This window comes from Centroberyx gerrardi, chromosome 11 (assembly GCF_048128805.1).
Source record: "Centroberyx gerrardi isolate f3 chromosome 11, fCenGer3.hap1.cur.20231027, whole genome shotgun sequence".
Lineage (NCBI taxonomy): Eukaryota > Metazoa > Chordata > Actinopteri > Beryciformes > Berycidae > Centroberyx > Centroberyx gerrardi.
Genome location: NC_136007.1, coordinates 102674 through 118781, shown reverse-complemented (window position 1 = coordinate 118781; position 16108 = coordinate 102674). Strand labels below are relative to the sequence as shown.

The following is a 16108-nucleotide window of genomic DNA, read 5'->3' as shown; positions in this document are numbered from 1 at the left end:
CGATGAAGGAAAGGAGGAGGTAATAAAGGAAAGGAGGAAGCATTTCTAGGGCAATGGGACACTGACACACCCACCCAACAGGGTGGTCCCATATCACATCCGTAGTGTTTTAGAACTCCCATAGAGAATGAATGGAAACAGGTTTAGAGAGGTCGCAACTGTCACTACCATGTGACCTGGTACAATTTTTCAGCACCTCTCCTCGTTAGTATAGTGGTGAGTATCCCCGCCTGTCACGCGGGAGACCGGGGTTCAATTCCCCGACGGGGAGGAATCTGTTTTCTCTCTCAGCGCTTTATGGAGGCAGAGAGGAATCTGAGCTCAGACTGATGGAGACACTGAGGAAGATTCAGCTGGAAGGAATGAATGATTGGACTGCCATCTACTATAGAAATCTTCAGACTAACATTAGAGCCATAGTTACTTGTATGGTAGCTGAAGTGGGAATAGATGAAGTAAACATCAATACTATGTCATTTAGAAAAGATGTCATGTGTGACAGAAACAAATTGTTGCGCTGAGTAAAAGAAACTGCTTTCAGGACTGTGACAAAACAGCTTCAACATAGACAGTGTTGCTCTGTTACGGCCACATTGTCTGGACACCACAACACACTGCTATATCTGCTGGAGTACTATTATTATTCTAGTCTTAAATGTGATATGTTTAGCATGAATTGCATAATGAATGGCTCCTTCACATACCTGGGAGTGGAATGAAACATCCAGAATTGTTCAGTGATTTATTGCATCTGATTAATAGATGGTAGTGCTGGTCCAAAAAGAACGAACAAATAATTTTGAACTAATCATTCTCGAGCTCGAAACATACCATGTCTGTACGGGTTCCTCCCGAGTTTCCATCAAAGCTCATTAAACAATTGAATGATCGCCATGTACCTTAACAAACAAAGATATCGCAGCTTCAAATCCGTTCTTTGGGGAAGTAGTACATTGTTCCTTCCGGTTTTGTAGTTTCACTTTCAAATCACTATATGCAAGCTGTTTGAGATGAGCAGCATCTCTAGAGTTCGATACTACTTCCATGTTGAGCTGTTTGAGTATTCAGTATACGAGTATGTACTGAAACTCCAGAACCTGAATGAGTGGCTTGCTCAACAATGTACTGCTCATTGAGTGAGCCATTCATTCGGGTTCTCGAGTTCCAGTACATATGTAACCCGCATACGGAATACTGGAACTCGACTCAAACATGGTATCGGTATTGAATGGTGCTCATCGCTGACATCCTGCAAATGACACTGTGCCTGCAGTTCTTTACCACAAAAGAACTACTGCTTTTTTGTAGGGATGATAAGTTGATGACAATTGACCTCTCACACACACCCGAGCATCAAGAATCAAGCGGAATCAATAAAACTAGTTAAACTATATATAGCTCTCTATTGGCCTAAAACGAGTACAACACTTGTGTGTAGGCACACAGAACGCCCGGAAGACCAGATAGCTCAGTCTAAGAAAAAAAAAAAAGCAGGAATGTTCGGTTAATTTAGCTGTACCGACTCAAAATGACATGACTAAAATGACTAATCAACAAGACTGACAGAAGACTCGAACTTCCTAACACCAATAGATGGAGTTCACAGCAGCAGCAAGAGTAGTTTTAATTGCTTTGGTACAAAACACATTAAATGAAGCAAACCATACAAAAAAAATAAAATAAAAATGACTGTATACCCCATACCAAAAAAATGAGCTCTTTGTTGAAGTATTGTGTGGCCCTTAAAAGGACCTTTGGGTGGATGTAGTTCCAGGCGGTTTACTTGGAGCTGGTGTACTTGGTGACCGCCTTAGTGCCCTCGGACACGGCGTGCTTGGCCAGCTCACCGGGCAGCAGCAGGCGGACGGCGGTCTGAATCTCCCTGGAGGTGATGGTGGAGCGCTTGTTGTAGTGAGCCAGGCGAGACGCCTCACCGGCGATGCGCTCGAAGATGTCGTTGACGAACGAGTTCATGATGCCCATGGCTTTGGAGGAGATGCCGGTATCGGGATGGACCTGCTTCAGCACTTTGTACACGTAGATGGCATAGCTCTCCTTCCTGGTCTTTCTGCGCTTCTTGCCGCCCTTGGCGGCGGTCTTGTTCACGGCTTTCTTGGAGCCCTTCTTGGGCGCTGACTTGGCGGGTTCAGGCATGACGAGACCTTACTACTTTACAGCAAAGAATAAGCAGAGCAGAGCAGAACGGATGGTTTTGTAGACAGCTGATGCAAATTAAGCTGTGCTGTTCCTCCTATACGATTGGTAGAGTTTTGCAGTCAGATGGGCATGCGCCACACAAGGAACTCTCTCCCACAGAACTAGAATGGATATATCTGAGTCCAGAGTGCTAACCATTACACCATGGAACCACAATACACACTCTCACTGCTATCTCTGATGAAACAGTTGATTATTTCATATGGCATAATATATCAGACCTAATGACATACTGCAATAGGCATATTGCCACTGCTTTTTATAAGATAATGTCTATAGCCTCTATTTAGTTTAAGAATTGCATAAGGCGGATGGGAGGGTGACTTCATACTGGGAAAAGGAACGGGCGGATGAATTGTGAATAATCAGTGCACAGGGGTTTAAATGTGTTATACATAGACTAAATTAATATGAATCAGACAGCAATTTATTTCAAGCGAGATTTTTTCTCTGGTGTTGAAGTTCATCCACAGCGTTTTAACACGTGTAAAGACAAGATGAGTGGGAGCAGAAAGTCGCACTTCAAGGGTTTTAGCACAAGGTGTCTTTGACTATGAAGTGTGACTTATGGAAAAGCGTATTAAATGAGGATTATCATCATTATCGACCATAAAAAGGCCATTGTGTTAAGTATAATGGCAGGTTAAATGGTTGTTAAGGTTTACGGCGTTTTATGTTGAACTACATCGAAGGCAAAACTTTTACACTTCTGCACAATATTTAAATCAGAATCATAATTATATACACAAAGGATTTCCTCTTTTCATAATTAAGTGGGCGGCTCTTAAAAGAGCCTTTGTGTTTGATGTTCGCTGGTAAATGAAGTTAACCTCCGAAGCCGTACAGAGTGCGGCCCTGCCTCTTCAGAGCATACACCACATCCATGGCGGTGACGGTCTTTCTCTTGGCGTGCTCGGTGTAGGTGACGGCATCACGGATGACATTCTCCAGGAAAACCTTGAGCACACCGCGAGTCTCCTCGTAGATCAGACCGGAGATGCGCTTGACTCCGCCGCGGCGAGCCAGACGGCGGATGGCGGGTTTGGTGATTCCCTGGATGTTATCACGGAGAACTTTCCGGTGACGCTTGGCGCCTCCTTTGCCGAGTCCTTTTCCTCCTTTGCCTCTTCCGCTCATCTTGCTGCTTTCCAAGGTCAAGAAAAACCAATGCTGACCGTAGCACCGAGCTCTTATATAAAGCTGATCTGAGGACGTGAGTGAAGCAGGAGGCGCGCGCTGTGTGGGGCGGTGCGGCCTCTCCTGCAGCTTAAAGAGACACTGCACGATCAGTTCACATCATGAATATGAATACAACAGTGTACAACCAGTGTCTTTTAAGTTAATACCAGAGATATCAGGTTCGTCTGGCTGTATTGGCTGATGTTCAAGCTGTCAATATGTTTCGAGCCACCACGGCAACCAGAAACTCTTGAAAAAAAATAAATAAATATGACTCTGAGATACTGTGTAAATTACAATTTGAGAGATAGTATAGAGGTTAAGAGCCTTCCTGTTGATAATCCTCTCTGGAGTTTTTTGGAGAATTAAATCCCTGAAGCCAGCAGCAGCCTTCCTTCTGTCAAACTGTTCCAGGATCAGCAGGCCAAAGGTCCTAAAAATTAAGGTGATATTCTCTCCAAAGCAGAGACAGCCTATTCATAGTATCCCCATGATGTCACATGCATTTCCTACTAATATGGTGCTTTACAATACACACAGCTCATTGGCTGTTTGTCATTTGATTGTAGTAACCTGTTAATTTATTACAATCACCTGTCAACCGGTCATTTTCCTACCAACATGGCCGTGTGGTGATGTAACAGAATACTATGAATATATTCAGCCAAGAGCGGGCTGAATATACGGTGAATACAAATTATGCAGTGAGTATTGGTTAAGCAGTTGTAGTATACACCGGTGTTATTTGCAGCCTATTCATAAAAGAAATACAATCATTTTTGGCTATTAACAGCATTGTAAGAATCATTCTGTTCTAGTATGAAGCCAGGCCAACGTGCATAGACAACTGATGTTAAAATTAACATAAATAAGGATAACTCTTATGAAGTCAGTGGGTGGCTCTTAAAAGAGCCTTTGTTTTGGTCTGAAGAAACTGGTCGAGTTTACTTCTTGGCGGCCTTCTCGGTCTTCTTGGGCAGCAGCACCGCCTGGATGTTGGGCAGCACGCCGCCCTGAGCGATGGTCACTCCGCCCAGCAGCTTGTTGAGCTCCTCGTCGTTGCGGACGGCCAGCTGCAGGTGACGGGGGATGATACGGGTCTTCTTGTTGTCGCGAGCGGCATTTCCTGCCAACTCCAGGATCTCAGCGGTCAGGTACTCGAGCACCGCCGCCAGATACACCGGAGCTCCGGCACCGACACGCTGGGCATAGTTGCCTTTGCGCAGCAGCCTGTGAACACGGCCGACAGGGAACTGAAGACCGGCACGAGATGAGCGGGTCTTTGCCTTGGCACGAGCCTTGCCGCCGGTTTTGCCACGTCCAGACATTGTCGTTGTTTCCTTTTTGACTAGTGAATCAGAGAATGACTTGCTACTGTCGGGAAACGGTTTATATGTCTGTCGAGCTGCTTGCTCATTGGTCAGTTGGAGCTTCAAAATCGTCGCCCAATCAGAAAACCGTTGGTGTCATGTTAACACAGCACTTCCGCCATGCAGTGTCTTGGATTTTCAAAATAAAAATGACTCATGAAAAACCGACTTCAATGTAGACTATACAGAAGATGATTAGGGCCACATGAACAGTTTACAATTTGAGTTCTGAAATTAATCACAGAATTCTGACCTTAAACTCAGAATTTTGTTGTAGAACTGTTGAAATAAAATATAAATAATATGGTTGTGTGATGATTACGGGTTATGAGTGTTGAGACATTTATATTTAGTATTGTTAAGTAATGGTGTATTTGTTACAGTTTTAAACATGAACAGTTATGTTGCAGTGGGATAAACTCTTACAGTGAATATGGAGGTGGCTCTTAAAAGAGCCGTTGTGTGACTGATGACAGGTCGGTTTAAGCTCGCTCTCCGCGGATGCGGCGGGCCAGCTGGATGTCCTTGGGCATGATTGTGACCCTCTTGGCGTGGATGGCGCACAGGTTGGTGTCCTCAAACAGGCCGACCAGGTAAGCCTCGCTGGCCTCCTGCAGAGCCATGACAGCGGAGCTCTGGAAGCGCAGGTCGGTCTTGAAATCCTGAGCGATCTCTCGGACCAGGCGCTGGAAGGGCAGCTTGCGGATCAGCAGCTCGGTGGATTTCTGGTAGCGACGGATCTCTCTCAGAGCCACGGTACCGGGCCTGTAACGGTGGGGCTTCTTCACGCCGCCGGTGGCCGGGGCGCTTTTCCTGGCAGCCTTGGTGGCGAGCTGCTTCCTGGGAGCTTTTCCTCCAGTGGATTTACGGGCGGTCTGCTTGGTTCTGGCCATGGTAGAAAAGTTAGCACTTCCTTCTAAAGAGCAGAGGAAAATATGTGGTTTGAGAGCGAATGTCGGCTTTATATAGGCAACGCCGGGGCGCTGCCATACGCTGATTGGTCTGCCCGAGGGACGCGCGTGCTTCAGCAGCTCACCTATTGGCGCTTTGGAAAGCCCGCCTAAAATTCAAACTAAACCACTCCTCCACAGCAGCGGCAGAAACGGCTTTTACTGAAAAGGGTAAATATTTTATATATTTTACTGTTGAAGTATTTTAAATAACTTTTTTCACTCTTTTTACCTCTTGACTCATCACACAATATAATGCGTAAGTATTTTACATATTTATATAATATATTTTTTATATTTATATATTTTACATATTTACATATTAAGTAAATATTAAGTAACTCAAATGTGCTAATGTGTAATTTATCCACAGAATATGCGGATACTTCTTTGTCTATAATCAAAAGGGGAAAAAAACAACAGGGGTTGTCTGCCACATTTACAATATGTGACAAAGTAACTTTTTAGCTTCATAGGTAATAGGTTTATAGGTTATATCATAAAAAAAAAAAACAAGTAAGGAAACTGCTCTTCCGTGGAAGTTGTGGGTGGCTCTTAAAAGAGCCTTTTGGGAGCAACAGTGGTAAAGCCGGAAGCTTACTTCTTCTTCGGTGCTGCTTTCTTAGCTGCAGTCTTTGCTGCTTTGGGCTTGGCAGCCTTCTTCGCGGCAGGTTTCTTAGCAGCAGCGGGCTTCTTCACCGCCTTCTTGGGACTCTTGGTCGGCTTCTTGGGGCTCTTAGCTGGTTTCTTGGCCGCTGGGGCTTTCTTCGCCTTCTTCGGGGATTTCTTAGCGGCTACAGTCTTCTTAGCTACGGTCTTCTTCTTCGGGCTCTTGACGGGTTTCTTGGCAGCGGGCTTCTTGGCTTTCGGAGCGGGTTTCTTGACAGCCGGCTTCTTGACCTTTTCAGCCTTCTTGGCGATCTTGAAGGAGCCGGAGGCCCCGGTCCCCTTGGTCTGGACCAGAGCGCCTTTTTCCACCAGCTTCTTGATGGCGATCTTGACGCGGGCCTTGTTCTTGTCCACGTCGTAGCCTCCGGCAGCCAGGCTCTTCTTGACGGCGGCCAGAGACACGCCGCTCCGCTCCTTGGAGGCGGACACAGCTTTAGTGATCAGCTCACTGACGCTGGGGCCGCTCTTCTTCGGCTTCACGGCCTTCTTCTTCGCTGGTTTGGCCGTTTTAGCCGGGACGGCAGCGGCGGGTGCAGCTGGAGCGACTTCTGCCATTGTTCTCTTCTAGTCTGTTCTGCTTCTCACAGCTCTACAGAGTCTGACTGGACTGTTTGTCGACGCAGAGCAAGAGGCGGGACTTATACACAGCATGAGGACCGTGTAGACTCAACACACACAGCCGCTCTGTCTGTCCTGTTGAAATGTGGCGACACTTGTGTTTTCTCTTCCACATTTTAGAGATAAAAGACACAGATCGGAGCAGTTTTGAAGTGTAACTGTTATTGGAGCAGTGAGAAAACTTGTTTCCTCTCGGGATGACGTCATGTTTAGCGATGAGGAAACTTTCATTTTATTCAGGAAAGCCTCAAACCTCTCCAAAACACCGTTACAGCATTCAACCCGCAGCGGGTTTTCTTCACATTTCGTCTCGTAAAATGGTTTAATATGCTTTACATTCCAAACAACACTAGTTGTCCAGTAAGCAGAGATCTCTGACAAGGGAATAACAGTAAAAATACTGTATTGGTGTGATTTGTTTTGTTTTAATCGGCAGATTGTTTGGTGTCAGTAAACACACTGATGCTGGCGGTGACCTCCTGTGAGAGATTGTTCCTGAGGCTTTATCTTTCTGGCTCCGGTGAATGCTGCAGTGATGATTAATGAAACTGAAAATATTGTTTGTTAAAGTTTGTGATATTCTCTAATTTTACATGAAAGTAGCCCAAACATTTATTTTCTACAATGGACACAAATATCCTGACTTCCAGTGCAATGTGATCCAACTTGCCAAAGTCCATTAGACTGAAATATCATTCTGTTTTTATCTTTTTTAATTTTTTTTTATGTGTGGAAAGCTACATTTAAACGCACAGGTAAAAGGGAGTGAAGCTCATTGTTTGTGGTTAAGAAGGCTGATCTCCCCAAAAATTTGACTATTCTTCTTCTTCTTCTTTCAAAGACTATTCTTTTGGGGAGATCAACCTTCTTAACCACAAACAATGAGCTTCATTCCCTTCTTTGCCTATTGATATGTAAACCTTGACTCCAAATATCAATTTATTTGATACCAAAGTAGTGCTCCTCAGCCTCATTCCATGTACCCTTTAAAGCACTTCAGCCTCTTTACTCTGTGAGTAACAGCAGTTGCTTGGAGATCATTTGAATTTTGTTCCTGATTTTATCCCAGTAATTTACAGTGTTTCTGTTTGATACTTAATCCTTATTAAAAACTTGTGATTCTCAGCTCTTCACAACTTTTGGAATACACTATTATTTATTTGATTATTTATTTATTTATTTTATTGTTTGTCCATTCATTTATTTATTTATGAAGTCTCAGATGGATCCGTTTCTTGCTGAATACAGTTTTTTCTGATTGCTTAGGCACTATCTTTGAAACTATAGGCTATTTTTGCAAAACTCTACACACTAACCACAAAACCTTACACCAAACCAGCAAAACATTATACATCTCTTGCAAAAGTAAACAATTCTTGCAAAACTCTTCAAACTCTTTTAAAACATTGTGTTTTTGCGTCAATACAGTACACACAAACCATCATTTGAATAAGCACACGAAGCACCAACTACGCACTGATAGTATAAATGAAAAACACTTGTGGCTTTTGCTTTTTCTGTGTGCGGGGCATAGCAGTTTGCAATACTGTAAAGTTTTGTCATACATGTAGTAACGTAAACAAACAGAGATGTATAATGTTTTGCTGGTTTGGTGTAAGGTTTTGTGGTTAGTGTGTAGAGTTTTGCAAAAATAGCCTATAGTTTCAAAGATAGTGCCTAAGCAATCAGAAAAAACTGTAATAGGAATAGGAGTAGGAATAGGAAAAGACAACTTATTTCTTATCTTATCTCTGCCACAAATCAGACAAGATAAATGTGTTTGTTTCAGGTGTCCATTGTTTGAAAACTGTGATGTAACAAAGTGTGTTAAAAATGTATTATCTACTGTCTTTACAAATATATGTTTAATTTAATGTACAGACAGAATGCCTCGTTGAGATTAAGAATCTCTTTTTCAACAGGGACCTGGCCAAGGAAAGGAGCACAAAGTTACAGATGCTACAACAAACATTACATTTACATAACATTACAGCATTATACATGATTAACAAAGATTCATTACTGAAAGCAATTTCCACTATGGGAAAAAACAATTACAATTTTCACTCCCTCCCTACCTTTAACCATTGCTTTAAAATCATTCAATGAGACAAGCTCATTAAGCTAATTTCAGCTCCTTCTGGAGCTCGTTCCACGCCACAGGGGCTGAGAACTGAAATGCCTTTTTACCAAACTCTGTACAAGCCATTTTTACATTCAGTAAAAGCAAGTTTTGTGTCTGCTGGACAATGTACATACATAAATAAAATGGGAGTTGTTTCAGTACTGCTTTATAAATAAAAAAATATACCAGTGACTCAGCCTACATAATGCCAGAGAAGGCCAACCCACTTTCCGATAGAGAATACAGTGATGAGTTTATAGATTTACAGTTTGTAAATACATACATATAAAATGTCTCCATAATCTATTGCAGGTAGAAAAGTAGCTGAGACAAGCCTTTTTCTCACCTCAAAAGAAAAGCAGGACTTATTTCTCAAATAAAAACCCAGCTTGAGTAAGCCTTTTTACCAGGGACTCTATATGATACCTAAAAGTAAGACCATCGTCTATTAAAAAACCCAGGCACTCATAAGTTGACACTCTTTCAATTGGTTTATCCTGCATTGTAGTAATATGAGGTAAAGACTGCACTTTCTTTGATCTGGTAAATACCATCAGCTTGGTCTTATCAGCATTCATAATAAGCTTCAGCTGACACAGCTGCACTTGTACAGTATTAAAAGCGCATTGAAGTTCCACAAAAGCCTTATTTAATGAATCTGCACAAGAATAAATTAGTGTCATCTGCATATAAATGAAAATTAGATAGATAGATGAAATTATAGATAGATAAATTGTGAAAAGAAGAGGTCCAAGGACTGAACCCTGTGGCAGCCCCTTGTGAATAGTTAAAATATCAGATGTCACACCATCAAACTGGACATACATGTTTTATTTGACAAGTAATTTCTGAACCACGCTACTGCCTTTTCAGATAAACCTATATTGACTAGTCAATATAGGTCACTGCGCATGATGTCATGATCAACTGTGTCAAAGGCCTTTGACACGTCAATAAAGAGAGAGACACAATGCTGCTTCTCATCCAAAGAACTAATAACATCATTAATGACTTTCATTGCTGCCATTGTGGTGTCATGTTGTTTTCTAAAGTCTGACTGGTACGGAACTAATATATTATTATCTTTTAAAAAACCCTTGATCTGATCACACACCAGTGACCACACAACAGTTGTGATATGGTGACATTCATAAAAAACATGTGTGACAGTTTCTGGTGCCATGCAAAAAGGACACTCATTCCCGGTCCCTCCCTCCACTCGTGCTAAGAAGCTGTTGGTCACCAGGGCCCCGTGACTTATCCTCCACTGTAGGTCGCCTGACCTTCTAGGGAGTGGCAGCTTATGCAGCACTCTCCATCTGCACCCTGCAGTGCTCTGTGACATGCCTTCCCAATTCCTGGTGACCCAACCTTCGGTGCCTAGGTAAACTCCTAGCAGTTTGATGCCTGTCTGAGCCCACTGCAACCCTCCCGGTAGGTGTCGAGGTTCAGCCCCACTCCACGCCCCGCACTGCAGTGCCTCTGATTTAGCCCAGTTCACCCTAGCAGATGATGCTTCCTGATAGACCCGAAGACTGTCCTCCACTACATCTTGCCTGTCCCTATTAGATAGTCTGCATATGCATATAACCATTCAAGACATTTTCAATACAGGATGAGCCGTGGTTTTCAGTGTTGTCTCATCTGATCTGATCATGTCTGTTAGGACTCGGAGAGACATGCGGCACCGTCGCATTAAACAAACAGTTTATGTAGTGTAGCGGTTATCACGTTCACCCAACACGCGAAAGGTCACCGGTGCGAAACCGAACAAAAACAACTGTAGCCTATTTCATCCTGTAGGAGCTTTGAATGATCTGGACAGCAAACAAACTCAAGCAGACACAGTTGAATCTGGATAATATGAGCAGATTAAAAATTGTGTTGAAAGACGAAAGCAAAGCGTCTCCTACTGGTTCAAATTTTCCTCTTCCTCTCTTGTCTGATCTCTACAAGACACTTTCCAACTTTATTTAGCATAGCACAACATAGCACTTCTCTAAAATCAGAGTTTAATACGCACACAAAACGGCCAAACTAAGTGTAAACTATGAATAATGTAAAATAGGCTATATAAGGAGATAAAAAAAACGTCATCAAAATCATCATCAGGTATTTCCATATTTCATTGTAGCATTTCCATATTACAGGGGCTTGGTGTTTCTCTCACTTGCCGGCAAAAGTGGGAACAGCGCCACCATCCCATTGACTCCAACGCTGTGGCCAAAAATATATCGCATCCGTAGTGTTTTAGAACTCCCATAGAGAATGAATGGAAACGGATTAGAGAGGTCGAGCAGGAAACTCCTACATGTGTTACCACCACGTGACCTGATCCTTACCATGAGCACCTCTCCTCGTTAGTATAGTGGTGAGTATCCCCTGGGAATCCAGTGTGTATGTGTGGACTATTAGGGCCCTGTTTTAATTCCATGCGGCAGAATCTGCATACAAGTCATTTTGGAGGTTCTTCTGTGCGTTTCCTCTTTTTTTTTGTGTTCCTCGACTCTCTGCTTTGTTGCCTCAATTTCTCTCTGAAAGAAGGGTGTTAAGAAGAACTCCTCAAAGGGCATTTTGGGGTTTGTGAGGCCCTCTGCACTGTAGATCTTGTACACTTTAGATGAGCAGTAAAAGTATCTGACTTGTCCACTCTGATAGAAAAAGTGAATAGAGGAGCCATCACTTTCATAGCGAGACTTGGGTTGGCCACATGAGAGGCATGTCTTGGTCCTCCTCTTTTGTTGGGGCTGAGGTTGTTGTTGTTGCAGCTGCTGCTTCTCCAAGATGCTGTGGACCATCTTCTCAACAGCAGCTTCTGTCAGAGGAGCAGCAGCCTGTGCTTGGGGATTGATGGCGGCAGGGGGCAGAAGCGTGACTGGAACACTTACTGTTGCACTATTGACAGTAAGCCGCTGCCACAGTTGCTGGGTTTCCATTAGCTTCTCTGGGCTTGTATTAAGAGCAGAACTGGTGTTCTGGAGCTTGGCAAGGTGTTTCACGTATCGTGAGATGTGCGCCCTTGTTGTAGGGTGTAGAAGGCTGTTGGGGTCTGTGCTTGAACTGTGTACCATAGCAGCATAGTCATGATCCACAAGTCTTAGCATGTCCTTACAGCCATGATATTTCGTGAGCAGGCCATCAATTGCCACTCTCATAGGATCTGTCCATCTGCTGTGGTCCAGAACAAACACCCTGCCACCTGTTTTAATTGGTCCTGTTCGTGCACTTCTTGGTGATGCAGAGAGAGGGAGGGGTGGAGTGCTTGGAGGATCTATATAGGTAAGAGAAATAAAGGCACAAGAAAGAATTGTTATAAATCATGCATTTACTGTGAACTAATTCACATTGGCTTACATTAGTTATGTTTTCAATAAGCAATAATGAACCTAAATATCTAAACAGTTCATGTTCACATATTTCCACATTTGAACAGTGACTTAAATTGAGAGAGAGAGAGAGAGAGAGAGAGAGAGAGAGAGAGAGAATTACCCGTATCCATCCCCAGACCTCCAGAGCTCTCTGACTTCACAGGACCACAGGGCACTGGCGGCTGTTGTTGTCGTGGAGGCAGAGCAGGCTGTATTGGAGGCAGACCACGCTGTGACGGAGACAGAGCAGGCTGTGACGGAGGCAGAGTAGGCTGTCGTTGAGGCAGACCACACTGTGATGGAGGCAGAGCAGGCTGTGGCGGAGGTCCCTGAACACCCACTCTACAGTGATGATAATATCACAACTTAAATGACAAGTAAACAACAGCTACATTAACTGATCTGAATCCTTTTTTGCGGACTATTAACTATTTGGTAAGAATTCAATGACATACTTTGAGCCGATGTTTCAGCGGGCTCAGGGAACACCTGCAGCAGCTGTGGAGGGACAGGAACAGTGGTCTTCACGGGGACTGAAGGTTCACCAGTTCCCTCTCCTTTGGTTACTGTGGCTCTTGGTGGATTCCTCGAAACCTGGACCTTGCGTGGTGCAGGAGGACCTGGTAAGGTGAAATATCAATTTTAGAGGATTTGAAACACCAGCCATGACATATTAAATTTAGAGTAATGTGCACCTGATGTAATGATTATGAATATATTTACCACGTAAGAAGGAAGTAGGCACACATAATGGAAGTGTCCCCTGGTTTAGATACTGCTGCCGTTGAACACAAAAAACCCAAGGGCCCCCTTTGAAAGCAGACTTTCAGCTTCCCCGGGAAGAAAAGACCAGGTTTTTGGGCCATGATGATGACTTCTGCACAACTTAAAAGAAGAAAAATAAAACAATTTGCATACTGTGTTGTAAATATATAGACCCCAGTTTAGCATTCTTCTGATAGCCTAAGATCCTCATTGTGTTTGTGTTGAACACAGGTCAAGATTAAATAATGTAGCTGAAGAATAATTTTCTGGTAGATCAACATGATTAGATAGAATTTTACTATTCATTAATGCTGTCACGTAACTAAAAAAACAGAATTGTTGCTTCATATCAATATTCAGTTCAGTTGAATTCTTCTTGCCCCCAAGGACAGAAAAAAAAGAGTAACAAAACAAGAGCCTATCAACACATTTAACGCTATATCAACACATTTATTCATTAACCTATACTATAGGCTACAATGGAGACGTATACAATGAAAACATTACAGTCATAGCTCATCATATTGGCTAAACTATGTGACCTATTAAAAGGCAATACTGTTTATGATGAACATTTGGAGGAAGGCTGATGGCAAAACAGCCTAAACATTGCCAACATTATGTTTAATCAAAGCACGTGCAGCTAAAGACCGATCTTTTTTTCCCCCCACGTTCTGGAGGCATTTTTTAGTAGTTGCACTTCAGCCAAAACTCTGCCGTTTAGTCCCGCTTTAACTAACTTACATACCTATACACTCTGTACTTGTAGTGATGACGGCCAGGCAGTGTCACAACGTTACATTCATAAAATACAAGCAATCAGTAATCGTATATAAAGCAGCTAGCACAAATATTACTATGAATTGATTACTTACTACGTTATTAGCTAAGTAACGTTATATCTCTTACCTGAAGCAGTAGCGCAGCTCTTAAGTTCAACGAACGATGAATGAAAGTAAGAATTAAATGTAGCTCTAAACAGAAATATGTAAGTAAATCAGCAAAAAAAGACGGCGATCACGCACAGAAAACTTTTTTAAACGTCTATCTAGCTAGTCAATCCAACTACCAACCGAGATCTTCTCACTTCTTTCCTCCCCTTTCAACTGCCTTTCACTCTCTCGCCTGCAAAACTCGAAACAGCGCCACGAGTCCATTGGAGTCCACGTTGCGGCCAAAAATATATTACATCCGTAGTGGTTTAGCACTACCATAGAGAATGAATGGGAAACGGTTTAGGGCGGTTTAGCTAAACAACTCTCGGCTCCCGCGCGGGAGACCGGGGTTCAATTCCCCGACGGGGAGTAATCTGTTTTCTCTCTCAGCGCTTTATGGAGGCAGTGAGGGATCTGAGCTCAGACTGATGGAGACACTGAGGAAGATTCAACTGGAAGGAATGAATGATTGGACTCCCATCTACCATAGAAATCTTCAGACTAACATTAGAGCCGTAGTTACTTGTATGGTAGCTGAAGTGGGAATAGATGAAGTAAACATCAGTACTATGTCATTTAGAAACTCTTCTGCTGGTCTGGGATCAGATCCTGCCAGTCTTTGAATAAAGGGCCTTTTTTTCACCTTCTATTGTTGTGTTTATTTCTGTAATAATATATAAGATGATATATACTGCCCAAATTTCCCCATTTGTCTTGCACTCTGTGTTGCTGTGTCACTCAATAAAAACATCAGTTCCATACACAGCATGCTTCACATCATACATAGCCTACATACATTATCATACAAAAAATAAATAAATAAAGTTACGTACAGTACCAATAAAATAATTAAAAGCAACCCATTGCACAACCCCGTTGCATCATGCACCTTTGCAACTATTGCACTGAACACACAACCGCCATAGCTTATTACTGAGAAATGATTGCACATAGCCCCATAGCCTACTACGCTAGCCTACTATTCAGAAACTTAATTGAGGTAGGCACAAAGTCGAGAACACAGAATTTCAACATGGGTCTTCCAGCTGTATTTCTACTGTATTTCTTTGTCATGTACGACCATCGACCCATGACCCCCCACTGCCCTAGGGTCAAATACAGTCTCCTCAGTCTTATTTGCATTTAAAATAAGATAGTTAACATCACATGACATTTCGGAGTGGTAGGCTGATGTTTTTTTTTATTTTTTTTTATCTTTGTGCAGTAAGATGGGGATGGCAGTATCATCCAAAGAATTTTTTTATGTAGTTCCCAGGCTGGCTGCTTGTGCACTCATTTGTGTATGATGTGAAGAGGACTAGTGAGCTGGCGCAGCCTTGTGGGGCACCTGGGCTGACTTATCTAGATTCTGAAAGGGCGTTGTTAAACTTAAAATAATAAATAGTAAATAATAAATATTTCAGCCAACTTACTGTCTCAATCAAAAAAAGGAAAACCACTACATGGACTGATTACCCCCTATTAAAGTAGTATTCATTGTAGGGTAAAGTAATATATCAATCAAAGTGACAATATACTGTAGTAGGCTATATAAACATAGGCTTATGTAAGTTATAATTTGAAGGTTTAAGATACAGAACAGAGACATGTACAGAAAGAAGAAGAAACCAAAATAGTAGGCCTACTGGTAATTGTGTAATTTAACTTTTAGTATGAGCAGTTACATATGACAGTAGAGCATTATGCAATTTCATGGCATTTTGGTTAATTAGTTTACTTTTCAGTTTTAATTGTTAAAATAGAAAGAAAGACGGAAAGAAAGAAAGAAAAAACAAAAAAACGAAAGAAAGAAAGAAAAAGAAAGAAAGAGCCTTGGATCTCCATATATACACAGGAAAAACTTGTGATTTTCAGTCTCATTGTCTCATGTGTCTGGACAAAGAGAGCTATG

The 16108-nt window shown here is 42.5% G+C and overlaps 6 protein-coding genes and 1 non-coding gene across 8 annotated transcripts in view; 2 read left to right on the top strand and 5 right to left on the bottom strand.

The window, feature by feature from the left end:
* pfdn1 (prefoldin subunit 1) overlaps positions 1-16108 on the top strand; it is a 326057-nt gene that overhangs the window by 261974 nt on the left and 47975 nt on the right. The window lies entirely within an intron of this gene.
* On the top strand, positions 200-271 carry trnad-guc (transfer RNA aspartic acid (anticodon GUC)). The gene has a single exon. It is a non-coding gene; the product is annotated as a tRNA-Asp (tRNA).
* On the bottom strand, positions 1703-2154 carry LOC139913165 (histone H2B 1/2-like). Its single transcript, XM_071901128.2, has one exon. The coding sequence runs from the start codon at positions 2152-2154 to the stop codon at positions 1780-1782; it is 375 nt and encodes a 124-aa protein (XP_071757229.1). The 3' UTR covers positions 1703-1779.
* LOC139913170 (histone H4) lies at positions 3028-3354 on the bottom strand. Its single transcript, XM_071901132.2, has one exon. The coding sequence runs from the start codon at positions 3352-3354 to the stop codon at positions 3043-3045; it is 312 nt and encodes a 103-aa protein (XP_071757233.1). The 3' UTR covers positions 3028-3042.
* LOC139913163 (histone H2A) lies at positions 4341-4724 on the bottom strand. Its single transcript, XM_071901126.1, has one exon. The coding sequence runs from the start codon at positions 4722-4724 to the stop codon at positions 4341-4343; it is 384 nt and encodes a 127-aa protein (XP_071757227.1).
* Positions 5249-5659, bottom strand: LOC139913167 (histone H3). The gene has a single exon (XM_071901130.2). It carries the CDS (start codon positions 5657-5659, stop codon positions 5249-5251), a length of 411 nt encoding a protein of 136 aa, XP_071757231.1.
* On the bottom strand, positions 6314-6957 carry LOC144541741 (histone H1-like). Of its 2 annotated transcripts, XM_078286570.1 has the most exons (2): positions 6602-6957; positions 6314-6520 (listed from the first exon to the last, which is right to left on the bottom strand). In XM_078286570.1, the coding sequence occupies exons 1-2, from the start codon at positions 6938-6940 to the stop codon at positions 6314-6316; spliced, it is 546 nt and encodes a 181-aa protein (XP_078142696.1). In that variant the 5' UTR covers positions 6941-6957. The 2 variants fall into 2 exon arrangements, with proteins under 2 accessions (XP_078142696.1, XP_078142695.1); XM_078286569.1 differs by having other exon boundaries at positions 6314-6957.

What these genes read in the sequence shown, in the direction of transcription:
- LOC139913165 (XM_071901128.2), bottom strand. Translation starts at nt 2,154, where the DNA reads ATGCCTGAACCCGCCAAGTCAGCGCCCAAGAAGGGCTCCAAGAAAGCC.
- LOC139913170 (XM_071901132.2), bottom strand. Translation starts at nt 3,354, where the DNA reads ATGAGCGGAAGAGGCAAAGGAGGAAAAGGACTCGGCAAAGGAGGCGCC.
- LOC139913163 (XM_071901126.1), bottom strand. Translation starts at nt 4,724, where the DNA reads ATGTCTGGACGTGGCAAAACCGGCGGCAAGGCTCGTGCCAAGGCAAAG.
- LOC139913167 (XM_071901130.2), bottom strand. Translation starts at nt 5,659, where the DNA reads ATGGCCAGAACCAAGCAGACCGCCCGTAAATCCACTGGAGGAAAAGCT.
- LOC144541741 (XM_078286569.1), bottom strand. Translation starts at nt 6,940, where the DNA reads ATGGCAGAAGTCGCTCCAGCTGCACCCGCCGCTGCCGTCCCGGCTAAA.